We start from the raw sequence: 27229 nt of genomic DNA, 5'->3' as shown, positions 1-27229 counted from the left end.
AAGTAATTTAATACATGTTAAACTAATTCAGTGTTCCAAAGTATAAAAGCTACAGACAAGCAAACTTGAAATGCATTCATTACTCTAAGAGACAAGAGGGGCACAATATTATAGGTTTTATTTACTTTAATCAATAGCACAAGGGCAATTCACTTGGGTAATATGGATTTTTTATTACTTTTCTACTGAGATAATGTTTAGTACTATATCAAGTAAGATAACTGAAGGGTACTTTTATAGTAAAAAGAATATATAACTAATTGTGGTCCAGTGTTGTTTCCCACAAAGATGATAATCACAGCTGTGTTGCAGCCTTTAAAAATGCATTGCTTGAATTAAGAGCATTTGTTGTCATTATTTTAACCAGAATCAAATTATTTGTCTACACATAAACATGTTTAAAATAAACACAAACTTAAAACTTTGATGATGAAACTGTAGTGTGGTGACATTCATTCCAACAGACAGTTTGGGGAAAATATTAGATCGGCTTGTTTTAACTCTCTAAATTGTTCCTGAAAACGTTCAGTAAAGTGCAGAATCTGGCCCTTGTTCTTGTCAAGCTCCGTATGGCTGGTGATTGCCTGGCCTTCTAACTTGTCAAGGCCTCTCTGTCCTTGAGGGAGTTTAAAGCTCCTCCCAGTTCAGTGTCAGCAGCAAACTTATACTGTATTCCTTCAAGCCCTTTGTCCAAGTCATTCATAAAGATGCTGAAAAGCACAGGACTGGGGATGGAGCCCTGTGGAACCCCACTGGTGACAGGTCACCAGACTGGTGTCACACCATTCATTATAACCTTTTGTGCCTGACCTGTGAGCCAGTTGCCCAACTATCATGTAACCTGGTTATTAATATTTTGTCCAGGAGGATTCTGAGAGAGGCAGTATCCAAAGCATTGCTGAGAAGGTTGCATTCACTCACTTTCCTAGATAAACTAAGTGGCTTTTCCTCTCATAGAGGGAAACAAGACTTGACAGGCAGGAAGCTTGTGTTGGCTGTGACCTATGACGGAGGCACTCCAGGTGCTTTTGGATACTTCTCAGAATATTATTTTCCATGGTTTTACAAGCACTGAAGTGAGTCTGACAGGCTGTAGTTTCTGGGGTCTCCTTCCCTGTGTATGCAAGTGACCACAGAAAATGGTAAAGTAGTTAATAATACACAAATATGATAAGTATTTCCAGGTGGACTACACTACTTTAGGAAAACGTGTGTTCTATGAGAGGCAAATTCAAGGCTGTATTCATACAAAAAATAATAGGAATTATACAGTCCTGAGTGTTCCTAATAGCCAGTGACAAAGAAGGCAACTTTTAGCTCAAAGTGAATTTTAAAATGTGACACAACACCATTGATGAACACAGAAGGACAATCCATGTAGTCAAAAATAAGCACTTGTATATATAGAAGCATTTTTCAGTAGTCATACTTCTTTGATTGTCAGTGAAGAGTCATCATATGCAGCTGTATCATCTAAACTGTTGTAAAAGTTTGCAAATGAGGAAAACTATTAAAAATGAGGTGTATGAAATAAAATAAAGAAATAATTTAAAATTATGTTCTCAAAAGTGCACATAGATTTGCAATCTTAAAACAGTCCCTGGTCTATCAGTTTTTCTCAGAAGAAAAAAGGAACAATTGTATTTAAAATACTCAACTGTTGGTACTAAAAATTTTGAAGCCATATTAGTGACAAAGGGATAAAAGTATTGTGCGTAGTTCTGAGCAGCTGCGTCTTCTATGTACTATTGATTATAGCAGGAACACTTTCAAAAGCTTTTTTTAGGTAATATGGTCCAATGCTGTGTTTTAGCAGTTTCCCATCAGATCAGTGCCAGGTCACATCTGTCCTGTCCTTGTGAATAATTTCACCAGATATTAAATTTCATGAGGATCTACTACTGTGGGATCCAAACCCCATAATTCCCACAGAAGGCTGAAGGCCTTATTGTGGATTGCTTCTAGTAGTCAATGTAGCACACATATTTCACTGATATTAAAAGGTTAGGAAAAGGATTATATTTTCCAAAGTTGCCATGAATAATGAAAACATAAATTCCCCCATTTTATTTGGGGTCTGAAGAAGATAAAAGATATGATGTTTACGTTGTTGGTTTCTAAAGCACAAAAAGACAACACTGCAGATTTGACTCAGTTTGAGAAATATGGTTATCATGTGGACATATAATTTTAACAGATGACAAACACAATGTTTGAACATGAGTAGGTCTTCCTCTCTCAAGAGTACTGATATTAAAAGTCTATTACTTACTATTGATTTATCAATTATTGCCAGAAGTCTGCTATTGAATTTCTCCTGATTTGCAGCTGCAATGTTGGAACTGCTTCTAAGAATAAATATAGTCATTGTAAATGTTCTAAAGAAAATATAATATAACACTTTCTTTTTTTTATATCCATACCATAGGAAAGTTTTAAATTAATGTACTGGTTTGTCAATTTTATAATAACTCCACCTACTTAGAAGACAGGGGACATTGTTTTAACAAAAGAAATAAACTGAAACAGTAGACCATTAATCATGCTTATACAAATACTAATGTGTAAATCAATTTCATATTTCAGCAGATTTTTATTCATTAAAACTCTTTAACTACATTATTTTGACAATACGATAACTTGCTTCATAAAAATATTTTTCAGTATCTACCCACAGATACCCTTTTCAATAGATTTTTCTGTTCTCATCACAACTTTTCTTTCTCTTACATGGATTTCATAAGTGAAAAGTCAGTGTTCTTGTTTTGCAGCTGATAGTATTTTCTCATTGCTTTTAATCTGATTGTCTTAAACAATTTATGGCTGTAGGTATCTGTTTTCCTTATCTTTACCTGAAGACAGGGAAAATATGAGCAATGCCCAAAAGGCAAGTGGTAGAGAAAAAAGACCTGTTGTTTGTTTCATGCTAATCATACTGCTGCCACATGCTAACCACCTCAGGGTATGGAGTGGCTTGAGTAGGGTTCACCCCGTGATTTAGAATGGCTTCAGTAAAGCCTCTGGCACATGACTGGGCAGTGAAAGCTGATAGAGAGTACACAAACAAGAAATCACTTGTGGATGTAAAGCTTTTCCCTGGGTCCTAAGGGCAGATCAAGTACCTTAACTATCTATTTATTCACAGCAAGTAGTGTAGATCATGGCCAAAAGTATTATCTCTCCGTAAGATCCCGTTTCTTGCTAAATCATTAGTATTAAACTGGAAAAAAACCTCCAAACCAACCAAACAAAGTAAACATACTGAAAAAATATGTTAAATAAATGCAGGGCAAATTCTGAGGAGAATAGAACTATAATTTACTGGAGTTTACAAGCGTGGAAAGGAACACGGCTTTGAAAACACGGTAGCGGGAAATTTGAGGTATGAAAATTGTCAAGTCTTTGGCATACTAGCCATCTTTACTTTCCAGGGAGAAACCATTGAATTGCATGAAAATGACAGAATTTGCAGGTCAGTTATGATTACTTACAGAAGTGCATTTGATGCACAAGAATGTGTAGCAACCACTGTAGAGCTGAACTTTCTCCCATTTGTGACCTGCCATACACTTCCATGGAAGCGCATGCAAATTAAAAATGCTTTCCACTTCTTGTAGGGTGCAAAAATGCTTATTTAAGATTTTTTTGTTTTTTGCCTAACAGCTCCTTACTATGCTGCAAGCAACTATCTTTCAACTTATATGATCTGCATAGTGTATCCAAGTCTATTTTGTCAATATGCCTTTCTCCCATCATCCTGACAAACCACTGATTCGTGTGAGGCTGTGTACTTACAGCCAGCAAAGAAATTGAGTTATGTAGATTCAAAAAACTGAGGCTGAAATATGAAGGGGAAGCAATGTAAGGTCTATTTCCATTTGTCAGCACTACACTTGAAACAAAGTCTAAACAAATTATACATATTGCCTGAACAGCAGAGCTGTGTTGGCAAGCAATGCACACCCGGGCAGCATTAAAGAAAGAGAAAACAATCTCCGGTATCATTCTGGATTTTACCACTACACTACTATTGACCATTCAAAGAAAATGTTTGAAATTTCTCTGAGAAGCTGCACTGACACTTGCATGTGGAATTTTGTGCTGGAAAAATTGCCAGTGGATGCCCTGGTACCTTCAGCAAGAGGAACAGGAAATGCTGCTGATTTCTAACTAGTGTTCCTACAGTGCAGTGCAAGTAGATTGTTCTTTTAAGGGAGAGTGAAGCTAAGCAAAAAGGAGTAATGGTTTTAACTTTTACAAGTAATTTGCCTGGAGAACACTGATTAATGATAACAGGTGCATTCCTGTCAATTCACTTCAGAAAATTGTTCCCCAGTCACCAGAATTTTGCTTTCTTATATGGACATATATTTAATAATGTTTATCTAATAGCATGCTTTACCGTAAGAGGATACAAAAATTAATATAATAGAAAATATTGGTATCTAAAATCTTACCCTGCAGATGGCTCTGTGGTTTTTCATGTTATACTCTTTTGATCTTTTTCTCACAAACATATAATGGAGCCATAGCTTTTATATTTGGAGCTTTATGGTGAATTTGAGATATTTCAACAACAAGCTGTGCACCAAGAGGATATATGGTTGATAAAGTAAAATTATGATATACATTAATAATCAGTAACACCATGGGTCGCATTGTTGTAGTTGAAGATAAAAACCCCAGCAAATATGTTCTGCCCAAAGACTACTGTGCTCTCTAGGAAAGCAGGAGACTGCATACTAACACAGGAAACAGTCTTCACCAAGCTAATATATTCCTTCTGAGGCAATGTGAGAAGGAGGATAGAGGAGGGAACATCTCTTTCTCCTGCGATTTTTCCCCATGTCAAGCTGATGTGTGGCCCTCATTCAGCAGAACTTGTACAGAAATTGCAACCAGGCAGACAGAGGTCCAGGTTTCATCCCTTTGAGATGAGATTTGCCTTTGTGAGTGCAGAACCAGGCCCATCAGCCAGCTGTCAGTCTGGGAATCAAATTGCTTCTTTACAGAAGAGCAGTGCCAAGCTCCACAGACTTACCTGAAAAACCCTTGTGGAAAGTCTGCTGCTCTGGTCCTCTTAGTAAGCTTTTCCCTAAGGAGCCACTCTCAGTCCTAATGCTTTTTGATAATACTTTATCCATAGAAGTCTGGCTGCATTTATAGCTCAGAAGCAAAACACGTCTATGCAGAATTGACAGTGAACTCCAAAATGGAGCTGTGTCATACTGCTTGGATTTCACAGCCCTAAGAAGGCCTCTGTAGGCACTGAGTTTGTGGTAACTGGGAGTGGGGCTGTGGCTGAGCCTCATCCTCAATGGGCTGCAGCTGTGAGCAGCAGGTGAGCAGCATTGACAGCAATGAGCCATTGAGTGCCCAGGTACGCTGACCAACCACCAAAGGGAACAGAGAGCACACAGGTGCAATGCATGAACATGAGGGGTATGAAAGATTAGGCTAAAGAACAAAAGAACCAGATGCTTGCAGCTTTCTGGTGTGATATGATGTTATTCTGTATGGGTGCATGCTGGAGGTCTTCTGATGAGATATGGTGTTATTCTGTATAGGCAATTCTTAAAACCTTTTGAAATTGTATGGTGCTATTCTGTGTATCATAGCTGCCTCAACTATGGCATGTGCAGTGACAGGCCTCCAACTTATTCTTAGAGAAGCTATTTGTATTTATTGCATGAGAGGAAAAAAACTTCCAGATCACATATCCAGAACTAAAAGGCAGTATAGCTGAGAGAAAACATTGCCTTGTTTAACAAATCCAGTTCTTTAAGAAAAATGCACTGGGGCTTTTTTAAAGCCCTCTACACTGCATCTATCACCGTTTGTTTTCTGAGCATAAAAAAGCCATAAAGAAACAAACATTTAGTATATTTGGCATGTTATATATTAAAGCAGTTGGTTAGAGGGAAAAAATTATTATGAATATTTATAAGAGATCTACGACCAATGCTAGAAGCAATGAAAATTGGCACTGCAAAGTCTACTGCTCTCAGATGGGATTTTTATACTTATGTACAACATATCAAATAGATTATTGTCATTTTCCTTTTTAAAAAAATCTACAGTCTCTCCTACTGTTTCTCCCCATGGACCATAGAAGAACATTATAGTTTCATCTCTGCAAATCCACTTTGCCACCATCATTAATTCTATTGATGTCTCTCCTGTGTTTGTCCTTCCAGCTGAGTGTTCAAAACAGCAGTAGTTCAAAGTCAGAGACTTCCATTAGGGGCCAGTTTTAAACAAGTTAATTAGTCAATTTTCTTTCACACAGTAGCAGTAATTCTACAGAAGAGTTCACATAAATTTTAAAATGTCCTAAATTTTTTCCTTCTTCAGTGTTTAATTTTGACTTTGTCAGAATTAATTTTCTTGCTTTTCTTGTTCTATGAAATTACCACCATCAAAGCACCCCAGGTACATTTCATATGTGCTGCTAATTATCTCTGAGCTGTAAAGAAGTTAATAAACAGTAGAGGTCTTCATGTAATAAACTAAATATCCTTCTTTTAAAAAGAAAATTTAAATTAAAAGCATTTAATTAAAACTGTGATCATCTAATCATTTCAGATATCTTAGTACAATGGATCTGAATTTACACAGTAGAAGAACATATAATTAAATATAAATGGACAGCAAAACACACCATATATAACCAATAGAAATGCTCTGGTTTACTTCTAAATGCAACCTCTGAGAAATTAAAATCAAGCCTGTGCTCAAGTTTAAACCACTTTTCAAAGACACAGAAATCTCCCACATTTCTCTTCACTGACTTCCCTATCTAATAAGGAGCTGGCCCCTTGAGATAAGGAAAATATCTGTAGAAAGAGTCCATAAAATTTTACTCAGCCAACTCAGCACTATGCATTTCTGAAGCACATAACTTATCTTTTTTTTGCCTGTTTATTAATGCCAGTAAGATCAGACACACATTTTCCGTATGCTGTGCAAGTGTTGTGGTGTCTTTGGCAGCTGTTTCCAGCATTGTACAGTAAGTTTCTAGTTTGACATTCTTGATGACTATTTTTCATTCTTCAGTATTTGCCCTTTTGTCATCTACTACCAAAAACTCAAAAATGCACATTCTTAATTTGCCTTTTTAAGTCATAATTAAATACTAATAAAATTTCATTGTTTTATGGAATCATATATAAAGAGATGGCACCTGCTCAAACTTCACAAAAGATAACTTCATCTTCCCAACTTCCATATGAGATGTACATGGATAGAATTCTAGTTTCTATTTTACCCATATATTCACTTGAGAAATGAAAGAATATAATCTTTTTTCTAATTAATTAATTAAAGTTATGACATATTTCTGCTGAGACTTCTAATTGTTTTACCTACAGTCAGGGTTTTATATGAAGGAGCCCGTCATATCAGCGATGATAGTATCATTGAATGGTTTGGGTTTGAAGTGCTCTTCAAAGGTCATTTAGTCCATATCCCCAAGGATGAGCAGGGACGTCTTCCACTATGTCAGATTATTGAGTCCCATTCAACCTGACCTTCAATGTTTCCAGAGACAAGGCATCTACCGCATCTCAGGCCGACTTATTCCAGTGTTTCATAAGTCTCATTGTGGAAAATGTCTTCCTCCTATCTAAAGTGAATCTATCCTCTTTTACTTTACAAACATTATCCCTTCTATTGCTATATAACCTGCTAAAAAGTTTGTCCCCATTCTTCTTGTAAGCCCTTGTCATGTGAAAAGGGGAGATTTCCTTGACTCTTGATGTGGGGAGTTTACTCAGCCCTCAGTATTTAATTTGTCTGTCAGCACCCCAGGAAAGCCAAGACCCTTGTGTCCAGCCTGTCAGTGTCCCATTATGAGAATCCTTCACTGAGCAGTCCAGCTAGATTGGAGATTGGCTTGACTGACTCATTCAGGGACACACACCAACAGCATGAAGAAAATCCTTCAGCAGGTCTTCCCACCTTGTGATCTCTCACTGGGTCTTCCACCATGTTGAGTATATTGCCTTTTGCTGGAGATTGCCAGAGCCTGTGAAGGACTTACACCAACAGTTCACGGAACAACATTCCTTATTAACACAAAACTATGAAAGGTCAAGTTTCAACAATTGTCATTGGTAGTATCTGACTGCAAAAACATGTTCAAAGCAATACACAGCAAAGGTAACGTCCCCAGTGAAAACATTCAGCATGGACAGAGTACAGTTCTTACCCAATAGGTGACCCTATGGGGGAAAAGACAGGTTCAGCCCATCAACTGATCCTAGCAGTTATGAAAGAGTTCCGTAACTTTACCCCCATTCTCTACTTACCTTTATACTATCTCTCTGTGTTAAGGTGGAGCTTGAATAGCTCTAGTCATACAAACCTTTGTTACTGATAGGTGTAAAATTCTCTCACTTCACTTTTAAAGATATAGTTAAAAAAACAGAGCACACACACCTTGTGGGTCTGGGTCATATGCTGGAGGGGTATAACTTTGTGATGAAGGTGTGCATTAATCTTACAATCAGGCTATAATAAAACAAGTTCATCTGAGGAATGTGATTTTGCCAGAGTTGCTGGCTCAACAGCAGGATACCTTTCCCTATCTCCCCTAGCTGACAGGTACCATGCAGTTTCTCAACTGCAAAGTACCACTGAGTTTCCCTCCCTGCAAGGGTTTCAACAACACCTGGCTGTGGTGCCTCCACTCTGCTCCACCCTCCATTCCACCCCACCTTAGCAGCTGCCTATAGTTCCAGATCATGTGTATTGGGAATTATCATGGAATAGGTTTTGAGCATGCAATGATTGTATTTTACCCTATTATTTCCATACCTAACTTCTGTTAGGATGTGGGTATAACGTCTCAGTTTCCTCTAAATTTACAGCCAGTCATCTTTGAAAGGTCACAGGAAGATCTCCCCAGAATCTTTTTTACTTCAGACTGAACAATCCAAACTCTCTCAGCCTGTCTTCTTAGGAAAGCTGCTCCAGGCCTCTGTGCCTCGCCAGGTGACCCATTCCTATAGGTCAATCATTTTGTTGTAATAATGATCCCAGAGTTGGATGCAGCATTCCAGGTAGGATCTCACCAGAGTGGAGTAGAGGGACAGAATCACCTCCCATGACATGCTCTTCACTTTGCTTTTTATGCAGCCCAGGGTACAGTTGGCTTTCTGGGCTGCAAGCACACATTGCTAGCTCATGTCTGGCTTTTCATCCACCACCATCTCCAACCCTCTCTACTAAGCTGTTGTCAATCCCTTTACCCTCAACCTGTGTCAGTACTGGGGGTGAACCAGCCAATGTGCAGGACCTTGCATTTGGCCTTGTTGAACTTGCCGTGAGTTCCAATGGACTCACATCTCAAGCTTGTTCAGGGCCCTGGATGATGTCCTGTACTTCAGGTGTGTCACCTGCACTGCTCAGCTTGGTGTTGTCTGCAAATTTGACAGATATAGTAAGTTAGGACCAATTAATTTTCTCTTTTAGGGTTTAAAGTCACTTATGTGCCCTGATGTATTGTAGGTTAATGATCAATATTGTAAAGCTTTGAGATCTAAGTTCAAATAAGGAAGTGAGTAAAACATTCTCCCCAAATAAATCCCTCAATCCGCTAAGAAGCTGCACTTTTGTTGGTTATGAGCTAAATTTCTATATATTTCTTGCAGTTATTTTTTCCAGTGTGAGTGACTTCTAGAATTTCAGTTAGGAATGAACTTTACATAAAAAAAAAATGTAAGTAGAATTTTTTTTAATGAAGGTAAGGATTCTCTTTTCTTCATTTAAACAATTTTCAGAGCTTCATCAGTGCATAAAAATAAAAATACTATTTATTTTTAAGCATTTAGCCTAACAGCATCTTTGGAGTTCTTGAAACCTTTTTGTCACAAGCCAGTCTCTCCAGCTCCTAATGTCAAAAATACCTATAGAAAAATTTTAAAATAGAAACACTTCTAAGGATGTACACATAACTCAGATTATATTTGTGGAATGGGGGTAACAAGGAGTGGTGGGCAAAGAAGAAAATCTGAGCATAGGAATAAACAACATAACAGAATAATGTAAGTTAAATCAAAAATTGAAAGCACTCATACCCAGTTTAATGCCTAAATTTTGGGTTGAGTTGGAATTTTCTCCATGTACTTTAAAAGGAGCAAAGTCTAGCACATTAACATCCTCATTTTGCAAGCTGTCTTACCAGGCAGTTGAAAACCGTGTAGGAAAAAAGAAAGGTTATTGTACCGGTATACCATGGAGGTGATTATAATTAAGCTTAAAAAATTGCTTAATGTTTGTGGAAAGTGCTGGCTTAAGCATCCCTAAGACTTGTCCTTCAATTATCCTTAAAATGATTCAGGCATTATCTGGAAATAGTCATTTAGGTCCTGAATGCTGTCTTGACAGCAATACCTTTTACTGCAGGTGCAGAAAAGTCACTTTTCTAGAGGAAAAGAAAATGTAGCTTTCACGGCTACAGTCATAATTCCATCCCTGAGAACATTTTTTTAAGTTAACATTTATCCACTAGAAATAGGGTTGAACTTCAGTGAACTTATTTGAAATTCTTTGTTACAGAATGAACTTACTGGCTAAACAGTTTTTATCAATAAGTAGAAGTGTTTAGTGACTGGGTAGGTAAAAGATTGAGTCTAGTCAAGGAGAATTTCCAAATAAGTCCTCATGAAAAATACTCATAAAGGAGAATCTATCTTATAAATTTGTATAGGTACAGTGGCAGAAAAAAATACATTGTGGAAGATGAGAGAGTGGGCCAATGTAACTAAATCATGATAAAGAGTAGGTAGCTTCATCTAATACTGGCTTGCATTAATGAAAGCATAGACAGCAGGTCAAGTCATCAGTCCCTTCTGCTCAGCACTTGATAAGCTACCTGTGGAGTTCTCTCTGTGGTGTAGAACTTCAATGTACAAAAAATAAGACTGACAAAATTGTAATAAGTCTAACAGAGAGTCATCAACATCATGAAAACTGCAGCATGTGAGGGAAAGCTGAAGGATCTGTCTTTGTTAAGCTTGAAAACAGACAGCTGAATGGGGACATAATTTTTTTCTTCTGCTCCTCACTGGGTGATCATAAACAAGATGGAGCAATTTTTTCTCAGAAGTGCATGGCACTGGAGTGAGAGGCAACTGGCAGAAGTTGCAACAAAGGAAATTATGGCTAGGTAGTAAGAAGAAATTGTTCACAGTGTACTTACTGTGAGTAGTGTACTTAAGTGCTGCAACAAGTTGCCCATAAAGGCTGTGGAATTGTCATTCTTGGAGATATTAAGACCTCGAGTAGACAAGATCCTGAGCAACCAGCTTGCATTTAATGTTTGACCTGCTCTGAGCAAGGAGTAGGATTCTATGGCCTTCAAAGGTCTCTCTCTACCTAAATAATTCTGGAGTCATATGAATGTAAAATATATTGACATACAGGATAAATAAAGTTTCTGTAGGTTTGCCTGGGATAAGCTTTGTGAACTGACTAAGATAGTTACCTAAAAAATGCTATCTTGTTTTTACCTCTTATTACCTTTCACCTAGTAGTGTCATATTTAATCAAACATAACATCAATTGTAAGCACAGTACATAGCAGTGAAAGGTGTTCCTGGACATCAAAGGGAACAAAATCAGGAAATGTCGTGGGCGTGTATGCGTATTGTCACAACAGAGTGATGCAGGAATAAAAATGCAGAAGATACAAAGGGATGTACAGCTGCTGGAGAAAATTGTGTTCTTCCAGGCCTTGGAAGGTAAGTTACACTAATTCTGTAGGCTATCATGCTTCTCTTATAGCTAGGTCACTTTGGAGACGGCAGCCTATTTTATTATCTGCTGTTTCAATCACGGAATGCAGAGATTCACAGTAAGGTATTCCCATCAGTGCAGTTCTCTTGAAGCCTTCACTTGACCACCTAAGCACTGTTCATTTTTACAAAATATGTATGCCAGATAGGGAATCAGAGATCGCTGTAAAGGGAATGTTTAAAAGACTGAGAGGTACAGCCAGTTTTAAACTTTAAAACAAACTTGAATGAATTAATTCACAAACAGCATACCTAATGCTAGTAGTTTTAAAGATTGTTAGGCATTGTCAGTATACCCATATACTGTTACTCTGTAACCTTTGCATTCTAAATTCTCTGTGATCATACAATGCTATGGAATTGATGCCAAAGAATGATGCTGACAGTTACAGTCCCTGGTGGTACTTAACAACAAAGGTCAAGGTAATCTGTCTCATTAACTCTTTGATGAGAGAAGTCATTAGTGAATTGAACTTGTCTTCTGTCTCCATCCTTCCTCTACAGATTTGATGGCTGGCAATATTTTATCTCCACCCAAGCATTCTCCCACCCTTCAAAAAATGATGATCATCTCCTGGTACTACTTGCCTTGAGGCTTTTTACAGTATTTTTTTTTTTCTGTAGTCAGCAATATATTCTGCCTGTTTTCGGTGCCTTATGCTGATCTTGTCCTTTGGCAACTTTCTTTTTACTTGTATGAGTCACTACAATGCATCTCTTTGTCTTTGGTGGTCACACCTACACTTATTAATGTAAAATGTTTATATATTGTGAATCTGGTATACCATTCCAGTCTTCTGAAATACTTGCATGCTACTGTTTGCTCTACTGTTTTGTTGCCCCTGTAATGGGATGCAAGGCAAGCTATTAATTATATTCGATGAGCGCACTTGTATGAGTTTCACAGGACTCTGATGAGAAGCTAATATAAGCTTCAGATCTCCCCCTTTCTTCCGAATAAGTAATTTTAATTTATTTTAATTAACAGGTAGTGTCTGCATGTATAACAGAAACCCTGTACTATGTTTTCTAATTACTGGTTGGTGACAGTGTTTGTCTTGCAAGCTTTGGTATCATTCACTGCCGAGTTTCTCCCTCATGTCTATGAATTTAAAATACTTTTTGGACACTCAGTACTTCTGTTCCTGATGGTGTTTTTATCCCTTACAGCCAGTAATTATCTCACCATTTCCCCCAACTCATGCATCTTCTTTTCCCCCCAATTTTTCAATAGATGAAAAAAATTTAATGGTAGATGAGTTTTGCCTCTCTTAACTGTTTTATCATCCACAAATACAGGCATGAGGAATAGTCTAAGCTGGGTGCAACACTGCATTCTACCACACTTTTACTCGGTTGTAAAATAGAAAACACAAAGAAAATTCTATGAACTTCACATTGCATTTTCATTTTGGGTTTCCTGTGTTTGTTTGTTTGTGTGTTTTTTATGTCTAGTGCCTCTGTGCACCTGGATGGACAGGAGAATTTTGCCAATTTGCGGAAAATGCATGTTTAATTTTCCCAAATAATTGTTCTGATGGAGCAACTTGCATTGATATGAGTCAACTGAGAGAACAACCTTTGTTTCAGTGTTTGTGTCCTCGTGATTTTACAGGTAAGGCATATACAAATCATGTAGACCTAAATAATCTAGTTTCATTTCCTTTTAAATATTCAAATATAAGTATGCTGGATTAAAAAAAAAAGATAAAGAAGTATTTGGAGAGTAATCACACCTCTCTGCATTTTATGCCCACTGCTGTGATGCCTATAAAATCTGAATGGAATTTACAGGTTACTTTTGAGTCTTCCAATTAAGGTTACAGTAAGAATAGTCCTAGAATAAGCTATAGCTTCAGTTTAAGAGGCTAAGTGTATGTCTACACATAAAAGTTTTGCATGTGAGCTACATGTCTGATGTCTAATTATAGTTCCTAGATATCTAATTAATGAGAGAAATGAAGTTCAGGAAGTTTTTTAGTTTTTATCAACCTGCATTTACTCAGATAACTTTACTCAGCTTTTGAGAGCTGAATTTCACCTTCTATTTAAATATCTTAGTGGACCACCAGTGATTTATGAAATTTAATTTGGTGTGGGATTACCTGATTCATTTTGCTTAACTAAAGCCCAGTCTTCGAAGTTCTCTGTATTGTCAGTAAGTCACTTTTTCAGAGGGGGATTATAACCACTGCATCAGGTATTTGTTAGTGATTGACACAATTTCTTCAGCAATGCTTCTCTTTTAATTAGATACAAAAGAAGACTAAAAAGTAGCTTATGATAAACACACTGGTTTTTTTTAAGTGGCAAAGAAAATAATTTCTGATTTTTTTCTCCAGCCTTATCCTTAAATAAAAGCACGTGGAAGTTGGGTTCTAAAATCCTTCATTAACTTTGTCTAGAGAGGAAATTGAAAGAGAAGGTTCAAATGTGATTCACTGAAGGTTTAGGTAATATTATGGAAAGAGACATTAACCACATGTACATCCATTTAAAGATAAGTGCCAGAAATGTTAAAGAGAAATATAAAAATGACAATTGAAATATAGGAACAATGTTTATTACCCAAAGAATTAAAATTAATTTAATGTAAAGAACTGATGGCAATACACAGAGAAAACTGACTTGAAATCTACTACCATTGAAAAAGAATAGTTGAATAAGCCAGTGTTTATTTATCAGCCTTTCTTTTCACTTCTCCATTATCCCCTTTAGGGTTTTATATTTTCAACCTATGCTTGACTTTTTAAATTGGTGTGACACTTATGACTGTGAATAAAAGTAATATTTCACTACAATGCTTCAAAGCTTTTGAGATAATTTAAGGTTTCTAGTGTACAATATGATCATGAAGCAGGTTACAATATATGGCAATAAATATATGCAATTAATAGAATTAAACATTGCCAAACACTGAGTCATGGCTGAATTCAAGAGGAAACAACTTTCTTGTTCAAAGACATCTTTCTATGAGGCCAAGATTCTATTTTTGTGACTTCTTATTGTAAGAGGTTGTATATATTGCAATAGTTTTTTTCTTCCCACATTTTCTGCTTTTTAATAGCCAGTTACTTCTTCAGTCTTGATCCATAAAAAATTAATTTATACCTGTTTACTGTTTCCTTTATGTATTTGGAAAGGGAAGGGAAATGTAGTAGCAATTTTGGTACATCTACTTGATTCTGAATTACATATTTTCTACAACCAGAAAAGCAATTGTAGTTTCACATATATTGGTTCTTAATCGTGCTTTTAAATTATAAACACTACAGCTGCAGCTTTTGCATTACATTCAAATCACGATTGGAACAAATATCATAGGGAACACAAAATATGACATGATGTAACATTCTCAGCTGTGAAAAGCAGAATTTTGATTTAAAAAGTAATAAACCCACTTCCTTTTCGTTCCATACTCTTTAATAAAACCTTGTAGAAACTTGATATATATACATGAAATTTTAAACTATAGATTTTATTTCTGTTTATATGTACAAAAAATTTGAGTCATTTACTCAGAAAGTAAATGTTAAGTTTAAATGCTCATAGAATAAAGAGTTATAAAATATAGTTATTTTTGTTGAATTTATGTCTTTTTTGTGTTTTTAATTTCCTTCTACTGTTAGTTTCTTATTTTAATTTTTCTCTTCTCTGGATAAAAACCTTTGAGTCTTCATCAGTGCTTGTAAGTAATACGTCTTAGGGCATTGAAATTATCTATATCAGCAATTTCACATGTCCTGCACAGTAGACCAATTGTCCTTGACTGAACTTCCTCTAATTTATTGCTATCTTTCCTTGGGTGTAGTGCAATCATATTGGCAGGAATTGATTTGGCATGTTTGACACTTCATTCTCACTTCACATGAAAGTCCTTTAACTAAAATAATCTTACTACTGCTAAAATAAACTGAATCCGAAGACAACTCACCAACCAGTTTAAAGTACTGCTTCAATTGCATACTTTTTCCTTATCTTAAAACTTTTTATAACACTTATTAAGATTGTTCATAGATTTATCCACCATTTATTTTTTGTCTTTGTTTTATTGAGACCAATCTAATTTCTACAGGTATATGGGAAACGTATATAAAGATACTTTGATGGAGATTTCCCTATTGAACTGTGTAGGATACTTGAAACAGTATTCTGTAGAAGATATCTCTGCTGCCAGATTAACTAATGTCCCAGAGAATGAGATATGGGATATAAAAGTTCCTATGTCTTTCACAGTGTAGTTAAGGCAACGTTTATTACCAGTGAAAAAAAAAAGAAGTTACGTGGTCTAATTTTGATTCTTCTTTCTGGATAAATTGACATTTTAAAATTATTTTAAAATTCTTTTATTCTCAAGAATACATTGTGACATATTTTAACCCTGGTGGACAGCTAACCAAACATCTGGTTGTTTGTGAGGTGTTGGAAAGAATCAGAAGCACAAAAGTAAGAAAAGTTGGGATAAAGATAAATCATTAGGTCAAGCAAAATCTGTTCACATAAGTGAAGCAAAATAAGAAATTTATTCAGTACTTGCTGTTAGCAAGCAACAGTTCAGCCATTTCTAGAATGTTTGGGGAAGGTCTCTATTTCATGTCAAAGTACAGTGGTAATCTCATAAGTCTCAAAACTCAAATAGATGAAAACAGTAATACCTTTTTGTTCCACAGCTCTAATCCCTATAGTAAAGGTGAGCAAGTAGAGGAATTTTTGAAACATCATGGGAGGTACCTATATTACAGGAATGTACTGCTATTACATATCAGTATCTGTCTCAGCAGCAGGTGCTGCCACTTTAAGCTTTGCTCATTGCGCTTTATATGTTATTGTGATTGTCACTTCTGAAAGAGAAATGGTTAGGGCACATAGATCCCAAACTTCAATGACCATGTAGTGAAATAATGGAATAAAAGAAGTCACTTGTTAAGGAGTGCTACAGGAATTCACTCAGAATACTTACATTCATAGGTGAATAAAAAGGGAACAGTTTGTTGCTTTTCAGGAGACTTAGTTTTTTATTAAAGACCTTTTAGAGATAACTGACAGAAAGCAATATGAACAACCAAAGTATCTCTCATTCTAATCCTCTTCAGCAGATGCCCAGAAACCTTACCTGCTTTTTAAAATACCTTTTAGGAGGTGTGTCCATATAGCATGAGTTAGAGTGAAAGGAAAATGGTTTTAGCTAGCCTGTTTCTTTAACTTTGCTCACAATGCAGGTCTCTCCCAATGCTCGTAAAAGACCAAGATAAAATATGAGTTACACTGACTCTATAAGCCAGAAAGACAGCATGTACTGAATTGGAAGGGATCCACGAAGATCACCATGCCCAAGTCCTGGCTCTGCACAGGACCACACCAAAAATCACAGCCCGTGCCTGAGAACATTTTATAAATACTTCTTGAGTGCTGTCAGGCTTGGTGCTGTGATCAGTTCATTGGGGATCATGTTGAAATGCCCAGCCACCCTTTGGGGGAAAAACCTTCTCCTGACCTAAACCTTCCTCAAGTCTACTTCATGTGATTTTCTTGAGTCCTGTCACTGGTCACCACACAGAAGAAATTGGTGCCTGCCCATTCTCTTCCCTTCATGAGGATGTTGAAAATCACATGGAGGTCTCCCCTCAGTCTCTTCTGAACAGGTCAAGTGATCTCAGCTGTTTTTCATGTGCTTTCCCTTCTAGGTCCTTTCACCTTATTATGGCCCTTCGGATGCTCTCCAATAGCTTTATATCCATCTCATATTGTGGTGCTCAAAGCAAAAACTGCACTCAGGACTCAAGGTGATGCCTTTCCAGAAAGTGTGTTGTAAGGACACCGGTCTGTACTAAGAGCTCTCACCTAGGATGATAGCAAGATGAATTACATGAAAACACAACAGTTTCAGTCTATCTAGGGCATTCAACAGTACTAATTGCAATGAAAGGATAGAGAAGTAAACAATGAAAAAAATAAAAAGGACATTATCCATACTGGCATAATATTTAATTTGAAGCAGATAAACTCTTGGACAATAAATGAGGGCTACGGCTAATGTCTGATGTAGCATATTGTAGTTACTCCAAGCAGACTCTGATCTAGTTCAAGTCAACATTTTTTTTTTTCCCCTCAGGTATTAATTTCCACAAAATTACTAAAGCTATTGAAATTTTGTTCTGGAACTACTTCTATTATTTTGGCATGCAGCAATTGCATGAAAAGCCAAAAGACTATTAAAAAGTTCTACATGAAAATTCAAGGAGAAATGTGATATCAGTATTTAAGTTCTGCCAGCTTTTAAAATGGAACAAAATGCTCCCAGTGCAGGCAGATATTTATAAGTATGTTCATATTTCCTAATAGTTCAGTTTCTGGTCTAATTTGCTGTGCACAGTGTATTTTGCCCATTTGAGTATGTAGGAACTTTGATGGAAGTTTTGTTTATTAAGAATGGTTACAGTTAACTTAAAGACGCTGTTGTATTTTAAGAAGCATGGCTGTATCAAGGTCTGGATTTCTAAGCACATAATTAGTAAAGTTCTCAACTGGAAGACATGCTTTAAAATACACCCATAAAACTTGGCATATGAAATCCTTCAGAGAGCTACATCTGCTCATGGACTCCAAAATGACTTTCACCCACCTCTATCAACCTTGTATTTTTAAGAGAAGTACAAGCGACTTGACTTTCTGGGACTATTAGCCCAGAACTCAAAGTAAAGAGGAATTTTACAAAATTGACTGACTATTTTAAAAGTAGCAAAGTTCCAGGGTAGCAGGAGTGTTTCCTATTCACAACGTATTCCTGTGAAAGCTTGACCTCAAGTCCAGGTGCATATTACAGAGCCTACCATTTTATTCTCCTGCTTCCTATTTCCTACCAATCTACCATGCCTCATTTTATTAAGGCATACAACTCAAAGTTTTACGTGTCAAGAAGTTAGAGTTGTACTGATTTGCTTTAGTTTGTCTGGCTCTTCTGGGTTTACAGCTATTGATGTTTATACTTTCTTTTTTAACTCATTCAGAGCAAAAATTAAAAGATTCTTTTTTTCCATGGATAGTTTATAAGTCTCTTATTGAGAAAACCACTGTATTATTCATTCTTATTCCCAAATATATAAATCTGCTGTTAGTGAAAAGGGAATCTGTAGCATTCTCTAAACATTCTGAGAGGTAACTGGATAGATAGCAAGCATCCATATAGCTACATATCACCTCAAAAACCCCATCACATCATCAATAGGAAACATGAGGATTGTAGGTCTTTTATATAAAATCAGTCAAAAAGTCTTCTGAACAAGTTGAAGTGCTTTAAAAAGTTAATTTACTGTAATAACCATAGAGACATTATTTTCTGCTTCTTAGCTGAACCTGTGTTTACTCAGCCAAGTACACAAATTCAGATCTTGCCAAGGTACAAAAACTGTCAACAGCATTACAAATCACCTATCATACTAATGGGTTTAAAACATTATAAGATGGGCAGTGTAGATATAATTATAGCATGTTTAAAAATATATAATGCATTGGAAAGATGAATAACCCTATAGTGTAGATCTAGTGGCTGTTTTCATTACAAAGCTGATCTCTGTATCTCTCTCTTTTAGTTCTTTAAATGTTCTCAGACTTACATCTTTTAGCTTTGAATATCAAATTTCCTCTTTAAAGTATGGATAACCGGGCAAATCCTATATTGCTTCCTTTTTCACAAGCACAATGTACACCATCATTAGCTGGCATAGCCTACCGTATCTCCACTGAAGCTGGAATAATGTTAATCTATGAACTAAATAATCTAGACTTCCTTATTCTATATTTCAACCTTTGTGCTCAGTAGTTGTTCCTTAAAATTAAAAAAAAAAAACCAATAACAACCCAAATACATTCTGTTGAAATATGATATACAATGCCACTTTGTTAAGGATTTAAAGCATGACTTCAGCTGTGTTAATGATATCTCTTATAATGTATATTTCTCTTGCCAAATAAGCAGACTTAGGCACTTTTATTTGGTTTTCTTTATTTAGGTTTTTTAACCCGAATCATATCAGAAACTTACATTCAGCAACAACTTCTATACTTTGGCCCTCACTCTGGGACTCTGTGATTTCCTCAGGTTTACTTTTTCTGCAATATACTTGCCTCCGTTTCTATTTACTGAGATATCTCACTTTACAAATGTGTTCCTTCAAAATATTTGACTTCTTTAGATTTGTTTTCATGATACCTTTCTCCTCAGCATTTGACACCAATTTAGTATAAATTCTGTATAGGAGATTTAATTTACATTTCAGAGCAGAGCAATTCAGATAAGAACATTAAGTAATATTGAATTTGTATCAGAGTGCTGCATCCAGTCCTATAGCCCTCAGCACAGGAAGGACACAGAGCCAGTACAGAGGGCTGGAACAATTCTCCTTTTAGGACAGGCTAAAAGGTTTGGGGTTGTTCAGCCTGGAGAAAAGAATCTCTAGATGCCTTATTGAGGCATTTCAATACTGCGGCTTACCAAAAAAAAAAAAACAAATGAAAACAAACTGAAGAGGAGCTTTTTACAAGGATCTGTAGCAATGAGAAGGGGTAATGGCTTTAAGTTGAAAAACAGTAAATTTACACTACATATAAGAAGGATTTTTTTTCAGAATGAGAGTTGTGAAACACTGGACCAGGTTGCCCAGAGATATGATAGATGTCCCATCTCTGGAAGCATTCAAGGACAAGTTGGAGCAACCTGAGTTAAAGATGTCCCTGCTCATTTCAGGAGGCTTTGATTAAATGATCTTTAAAGGTCTCTTCCAACCCAATCTATTCTATTATCCCATGATCAATCTTTATGTCACCCACCCAAATTTGGACTGTTGGCTCAGTGCACTGACATTTATCTTTACTCCAGGGTCATAAACTCTTATCTATTCTCAATCCAGAATCCTTGTATCTAAATAATTAGAGCAAATTTGCCAAGGAATATTTTTTAAAACTTAAAAAAGCTCCGCCTCCTCTCTGGAACCCAACAGTGATGTTCAAGTGTCTTCCAGAGAGCAGAGGGACCTGCAAGTATGCTGCTTTTTTATGCAGGCTAGGTAGGATGCTCTTTCTGTAACCTGACCTCTCTCAGTGGGTGCGTCTGTGAATGACTGTTTTGTGTTATTTCATATTTCAGTTGAGTTAAAAAGGATCAAGCTAGATGAAATTTCTGTGTTCCAGGCATGAAAATTGTTTTGCATATTCTCCTAGTAACCTGTTGTGGTTTTTACATGAACCAGATTTTTTAATGAGACATATAAAGGGTACTTTGACCAACAACAAAACAAAGAAACAAACAAAACCTTCACAAGAGAATAAGAGGCTCCTTGAAAGAGAGGTCTGCAAAAGACATTGCCAAGAGATGAATCTTTATGACCAGATTTCCATCTAAATCCTGAATGCAGCTAAGAGAAAGGACAGATAATCTATTAAATGGTCAGAAGTCTAATTGCATGTTCCAGAATAATGAGTTCACTTAAGAGCCAAGGTTATTAAAATACATCTCAAACAAATTTAAAGACATTCTGTAAAACGTATTAGCTAAAGACTGTGCTTAACCAACAGTTGCAGAAGAACTTCCAGAAAGGACTATTCCTAAGTGCCCTTAAATGATTAGTTGTATTCTAAACCAGGAGAAGGTAAAATTTTAATTGCGTATTTAACATTTGACTTTGTATAATTCATGCAGTAGCAGACAACTGCACTAAGTCATAAGCTGACTGTGGTCAGTGGAAGTCTTTTTGATCTTTTCAAAAAGCTTTAAATTCAGCTCCATGTAAATAAATTATGATAGCTGGTAAATTTTAAGAATAAGCATAATAATTTTTACTTGAACTGGAAAATGTTCCTATTATAGTTTGTATCCCCTTAGCCTATGAAGCTGGAACAGTACCTAATGAACTTAGGTGTTTTACCTTGGCTGCTTTACCTATTGGGCATGTATGTCTTTATGTTGAAAAGGTTATGTTGCTTTCCCAAAAAAGGAAATAGTTTTCTAGAACATTGGCCCATGATATGGTGTAAATATGCCTAACCATTTACACCTAATCAAAATCTAATCAGACTTAGTGCATGATGAGTTCCAGTCTTGGAATTATCTCCAACCCAAATAAACTCTTCTTTTTCATGAGCTGATGGAAACTATCTCCTTTATATGTTAATTAGAAAAGATGTGTCATTACAAAATTATTATTGCATTGTTATTGGGTTTACCTTATTTAATTTCTTTCTCTCAGAAGAATTACTCTTTTTCACAGGGATTTGTGAAACACCATCCTAAAATGGAGATACAAAGGAATTTTGGTAGTAGAATAACAGAAAAAATATAATTAATTGTGCAAATTTCAACAAAATAAATATTTTTAAATTATTTTTCAAATAACACTGTAGATAAATATGTTCCTTCTGATGCCAGCTGCCATCTCAGATGGCTGTATCATTTTAATTTTTTTTTTTATTAAATACAGGGATATGGTAGTGATAATCAATGAATGAGCAATTTCAGTATGATGTACTTTAGAAATCTAAAATTTAATAATTTAGTCTAAATAAGTTGGCTAGATTTCATCTGTAGTTGGTGAGCATTTTCCAGTTTGATGTTTCCTCAACCCACATACAGCAAAAATGCTTCCACCAATGAGAACAATGATGTGATCCTTTCTTTAATGTTTAGCTGTAGATAAAATATTTCTTTTAGCAGTATATGATTATATTCTGTTCTAAGAAGACCTGAAAACACACATATATTAATTTTAAATAAATCTTCACTTGAATATTTTTTCTAACTAGTTTATAAAAGAGGTTTTCTAGTGTCAAAACCAAGTCATTTAAGCTTGATTGTTCAACTGTCAGGCAGAACTTTGAACGCCTACATGTGTGAATGTCAGATCAGTTTTTTATTTCTGCTATTTTTAAATTCCTTTCTCATTCACTGAAATTAATTTACTTAGAAAATCACAAAGATTTATTGGTATACCTAGATTTATCTGCACAGTTCTACACAGCTCCAAGAGAAAATAAGGAAATATTCTGAATCCATGGAAACTTATTTAGTGGTTTCAATAAATATTACTCTAAGTGGATTTAATGTATTTATAAATACATTAAATAAAAATTAAATAAATAAATAAATGTAGATTTCCAGGAAGTTGAATAAAACATGTAAGTTTTAAGTGCTTACAATGTCTGTATCAGGCTTATCACTCTTTGATCTCTTTAGGATACATGGAAAGAGCTGAGAATTTTAGAAAGCTCCACTAATATGACACTTTTTGGACTGAGTTCAGGATGAGACAAATCATACAACAAAGTGGAATTTTTCATGACCTATAATTCAATAGCATGGATGTAAAAGCCAACTTTTGAGAGAGTGAAACTTGACTGCCCGTACTCTGTCAAAGAGCATGCTTTTTGAAGTTCCTACTAGCTTCTTGGTTTTAATGGTTGAAAGGTAAATGGTTCTGTGATTATTTCAGCATGTCCACATGCATGTGCATATGCAATAAATTTAATTGGGTGTTGCAACTGCCTTCAAAATCAGGGAACAAAGAAACATACAAAAAAATGAGCTGTAGCTTCATAAAATTACTTTGGAGAAAAAACATTAAAAAATAATTATGATACAATCCAGTACTTGTGCAGTGAATTGTTATATCATGTATTCTCTTTCTTTGATAAACTTGTTACCGCATGGCACAGAAAATTAAAAATGTTTACTGTAGATCATCTCTACACACTCTGTATTAGCACGCTGGTTGTTAACATAGTTTCTGAAAAAAAAGAAGAATATTAAATTGAGAGAGAAGTAAAAATATAGGCTAGATCAGAATACAAAAATAGACTAAAGAAAATCGCATAAAACTAAAAATATCTCTAGCAACTGTAAGTGCAGCCAAAGTCCGAGGGAATCTAATTCTGTTTTATAGGTTAATATGTTTGGGTGAATTAAAAATGAACCACACTAGAAGTGCTGACTTTACTACACTGTGCAAAACAGAATGCAACTGTGAGTTATATTCTTTTTAAGAACTATCAGAGACATATGTGATAAAGTCAGACTTAATGGTACATAAGCCGCTAAATTATTTTGTTATGTTGAAAATCTTTGTTATGTGCAGGGTAAAAGCACACCCTATATGCATGTAAAGCCAGAAATGTATTGATGATGTAACTGAAATATTAAAATTAAAATAATTATCAGGACAAATCTAATTACTGCAGAAAATTAGTAGAAATTCTGTTTCAACACAATTTTTGCTTTATATATTTTTATGATATTATACTCACCCTTTTCCCTCCTCCTCCAGATATTATGGTCAATGGTTTCATAGTGCTTCTGTTGGGAGCAGTGTTGCAGAATCTGTAGTCCTTCACTGGAAGGAATGTGACATTCACACTGGTGGTTTCTTTTTCATCTTCAAGATCCACTTGGGGTCATTTCTATTTGTCCACTTACACATTTTTTTTCATTGGACTGCAGTTCTATTTTAGATCTTAATTTACATTTTATGGTGGGTCTAAAGTATATTAAATAAAATTTCTTTGTGCATTTTGTTAGCCTTCAGACAAGTTTTGTTCAGCTACAGGTCTTCATTCACTGGGCACTGGTGAGTTGCCTATCGTTATGGGGTCTCCCATCTCTGATCCTCACATCCACTGTTCCTAACATCACATCCTATATCTCTGCTTCTCAAGATGTTTTGTTATGGTACCAGCCCTCTATTTGTATACAGCACTGCATTTGGCTCGTAAATGCAGTCGTACTTATAACATCTATTTGTTCTTATTTATTAAACCTATGGTTATTCCATGTAAAGATAAATAAACTAAATCATATTAGAAGAAAAATCTATTGTCACAATTAGGCCAAGTAAAACTTCACTGCAGGAAGGTCTGATGACCCTCAGTTCTTGCAAATTCAGGTCTTTTGCTAGAAAAGGCAGTGTTGTTCTGCAGGGCTGTGAGGAAAAAATCCCTCAAATTGCTTTTAGAATTTGTACTGAATTTGTCATCTTTCCTTCTTCAGGTCCCAAACTCTGTTTAAAGGATTCCGCGCTCTACTGATGTTTCTTGATTTCAGCAATGTCACATTTCAGTCGCTTTAAAATTCTTTGGTGAATTTTACCTGGATTAGGTTATTTGTGGTTATTCATTTAAATTTAACAGTAAGTTTTTTATCAGGTATAGGCATAAGTACACTAATTTATGTCTACTGTTTCTTAGCTGGCTGGTATGAACCCCAAAGCTATGTAGTTGTTTTAGCTAATCATGGATTCAAAGGTAAAAAATACATAGATGAGAAGCAAGGTATATTCTTTCAGGTTTAGTGTGTTAATGCAATTAAATGTCTTATCCCACAGTACATAGACAGTGGAAATTGGAAGCTGCATAAAAGGGACATTGAGAGATTATGTCTTTGTGTATGGATGGAGTTAGAAAAGCTAAACTGGAAATTAAAAGAACAAGAATCAAGGAGGACAAGAAAGTTTCCTCTAAATATATTGGCAGTAAAAGAAAATTAAGGAAAATGTTTAAACACTTTAACTTTTAAGAACACATCCTTAGATAAATAATATATAAGGTTATTTCAAAAATAAACAGTGCAGCAGTAGTTAATAAGTAGTCTTTAATCAAATTTTTTCCCTCCTAATGTTGTAAAATTTCTTTATTTTCCCCTTTGTTCCTTGGGCCTGCTGAACTTATTCCTGATAGAAGAATAACATGCTTAATTGTGCACAAAAATCTTGTTTGAGTTCTCTAAGTACTACATTTCTCAATTACTCAGCCCTTACTCACTATGAAGTGATAATTAGGCATTAAAAGCTAAGTGGATTACTGTGGAGATCTCTCCTGATATCCATTTATCACTTAATCAGACTTTAATACCATAAATTATGCATTTCTCAGCAGTATTCAGATTCCAATAAATTCTATAACAGTTTGAATTTACTAGGTTTTCTTGACCTCATTGTGGCAGGGAAAAGTCATAAAGTTTGCTTAAAGGATACAGCCACTATAAGAATTTCAGATTTATAGCAAAATAATTCTTAAAGCCTGTTGGGTTGCACTAATATTTATTCATAAGGGTTTCTTGGACAAGACAATTCCATCCTCATGAATAAACATGAAAAAAATGATCCAAAATACATATTGAGTTGAAGTATTTTTCCCAGCTTTTTTTTTATTTTTTCTCCTGATTTTGCCTTCCAGACCTCATTAAGAAAAAACAAAACAAATGAAACCCCACAATTCCTAGGAGATTGAAACTGCCTTAGCGCATCCTGTTGCTTTTGGAATGAAAATGTTTATTTATGTGTCAGCATGTCTTTTTGCTGGCCACTATTACACGAAAAGTGGCTTTCCAACAATATTTATCATGATGAAATCTCCCCAGAAATGGAGATACTTTGGGTTGCCATTAGAGTCAATATGAACAGAGCAAATGCGAGTCTTGTATATGGAAGGCCTGGTTGTCCATAGTTTCCCATGTAATATTACATATTATAATAGAAAATAAATAGCAAGTATCTAATTTCCTATTTTCCTATGTTCTCTAGTATTACATATTATTAAAAACATTTTAAACTCAGTAGACTTTATAAATTATAATAAAATATAATCTTGGCTGTTAAAAATTTGGTAGATGTTATTAGTGGGTGATTTTTAACTGAGAACTGAAAGGATAGAGTAAATGTTAAAAATTCTTAAAAGCATGCTGGTCAACCTCGCTATAAAAACATGAGATTGCACTTGTGGTTTAGCACCTGTTGGCCCAAAATAGGGACTTCTGGCTAAAAATTCAGAACATGTTCCTGTTTGAATTTACAGAAGTCCATAAGAAACAGTCTTTAGGTCTTAATCTGGCACTCCATTCTAGCATACTAAAAGTGAATTAAACTGGCAGAAAATACTGAAGGAGAGACATAGTAATTTCTTATCAAATTTTATCATATTAATTTGTGTTTTCCTGATGTCTCTAGCTTTAGATCAGAAGGATAAATTATTCAAAATTTTGTTATTTGAAGTATTTTTTTTTTTTTTACATATGAATAATTTCAAATAAAACACTAATTTCTGACTCAAAACTTTACAGGACATATTATCTGATTTAAGAAATTATCCACATTTCTTGTATATTCCTTCCAAGCATTTTTATCCTGTACAGCTCTTCTATGTTTTCTTCTTAAGCCATAAAAGAGCACTGATTACAAACAAGTTGGTGGTAAAAACATCAGTAATTTATACTTATTGTATTTTCTGAAGTTTTTATCTTCAAAATATCTCAAAACTCCTGCACTTTCTTCTACTTTTGTCAACAGTAAAGATTTTTTTTTTCTTTTCTCTATTCTTTATCTTTTTAAAATTTGGAAACTGCTCCCCTCTCCCCCTCTGCCCCCTCTCCCCCCACCCCGGCTCTGAATTCTGGC

General features: G+C 35.4%; 1 protein-coding gene and 1 long non-coding RNA gene across 6 annotated transcripts in view; one reads left to right on the top strand and one right to left on the bottom strand.

Annotated features, from left to right (window-relative positions):
• EYS (eyes shut homolog) overlaps positions 1–27229 on the top strand; it is a 797842-nt gene that overhangs the window by 137203 nt on the left and 633410 nt on the right. For 3 of the 5 annotated variants that reach the window (XM_064412283.1, XM_064412281.1, XM_064412285.1), the window contains 2 exons: positions 13254–13413; positions 17483–17581. In XM_064412283.1, the coding sequence (XP_064268353.1) occupies positions 13254–13413; positions 17483–17581 (259 nt within the window). Of the gene's footprint in view, positions 1–13253; positions 13414–17482; positions 17582–23108; positions 23254–27229 lie in introns of those variants that run through there. The other 2 variants (XM_064412282.1, XM_064412286.1) reach the window with 2 other exon arrangements.
• LOC135296222 (uncharacterized) lies at positions 5–5340 on the bottom strand. Its single transcript, XR_010358271.1, has 3 exons — positions 5042–5340; positions 2273–2348; positions 5–1114 (listed from the first exon to the last, which is right to left on the bottom strand). It is a non-coding gene; the product is annotated as an uncharacterized LOC135296222 (long non-coding RNA).

This window comes from Passer domesticus, chromosome 3, assembly GCF_036417665.1.
Source record: "Passer domesticus isolate bPasDom1 chromosome 3, bPasDom1.hap1, whole genome shotgun sequence".
In the NCBI taxonomy this organism is placed as follows: Eukaryota; Metazoa; Chordata; class Aves; order Passeriformes; family Passeridae; genus Passer; species Passer domesticus.
Note: the sequence above shows the minus strand (reverse complement) of the source record. Positions and strands in the feature narration are given on the sequence as shown.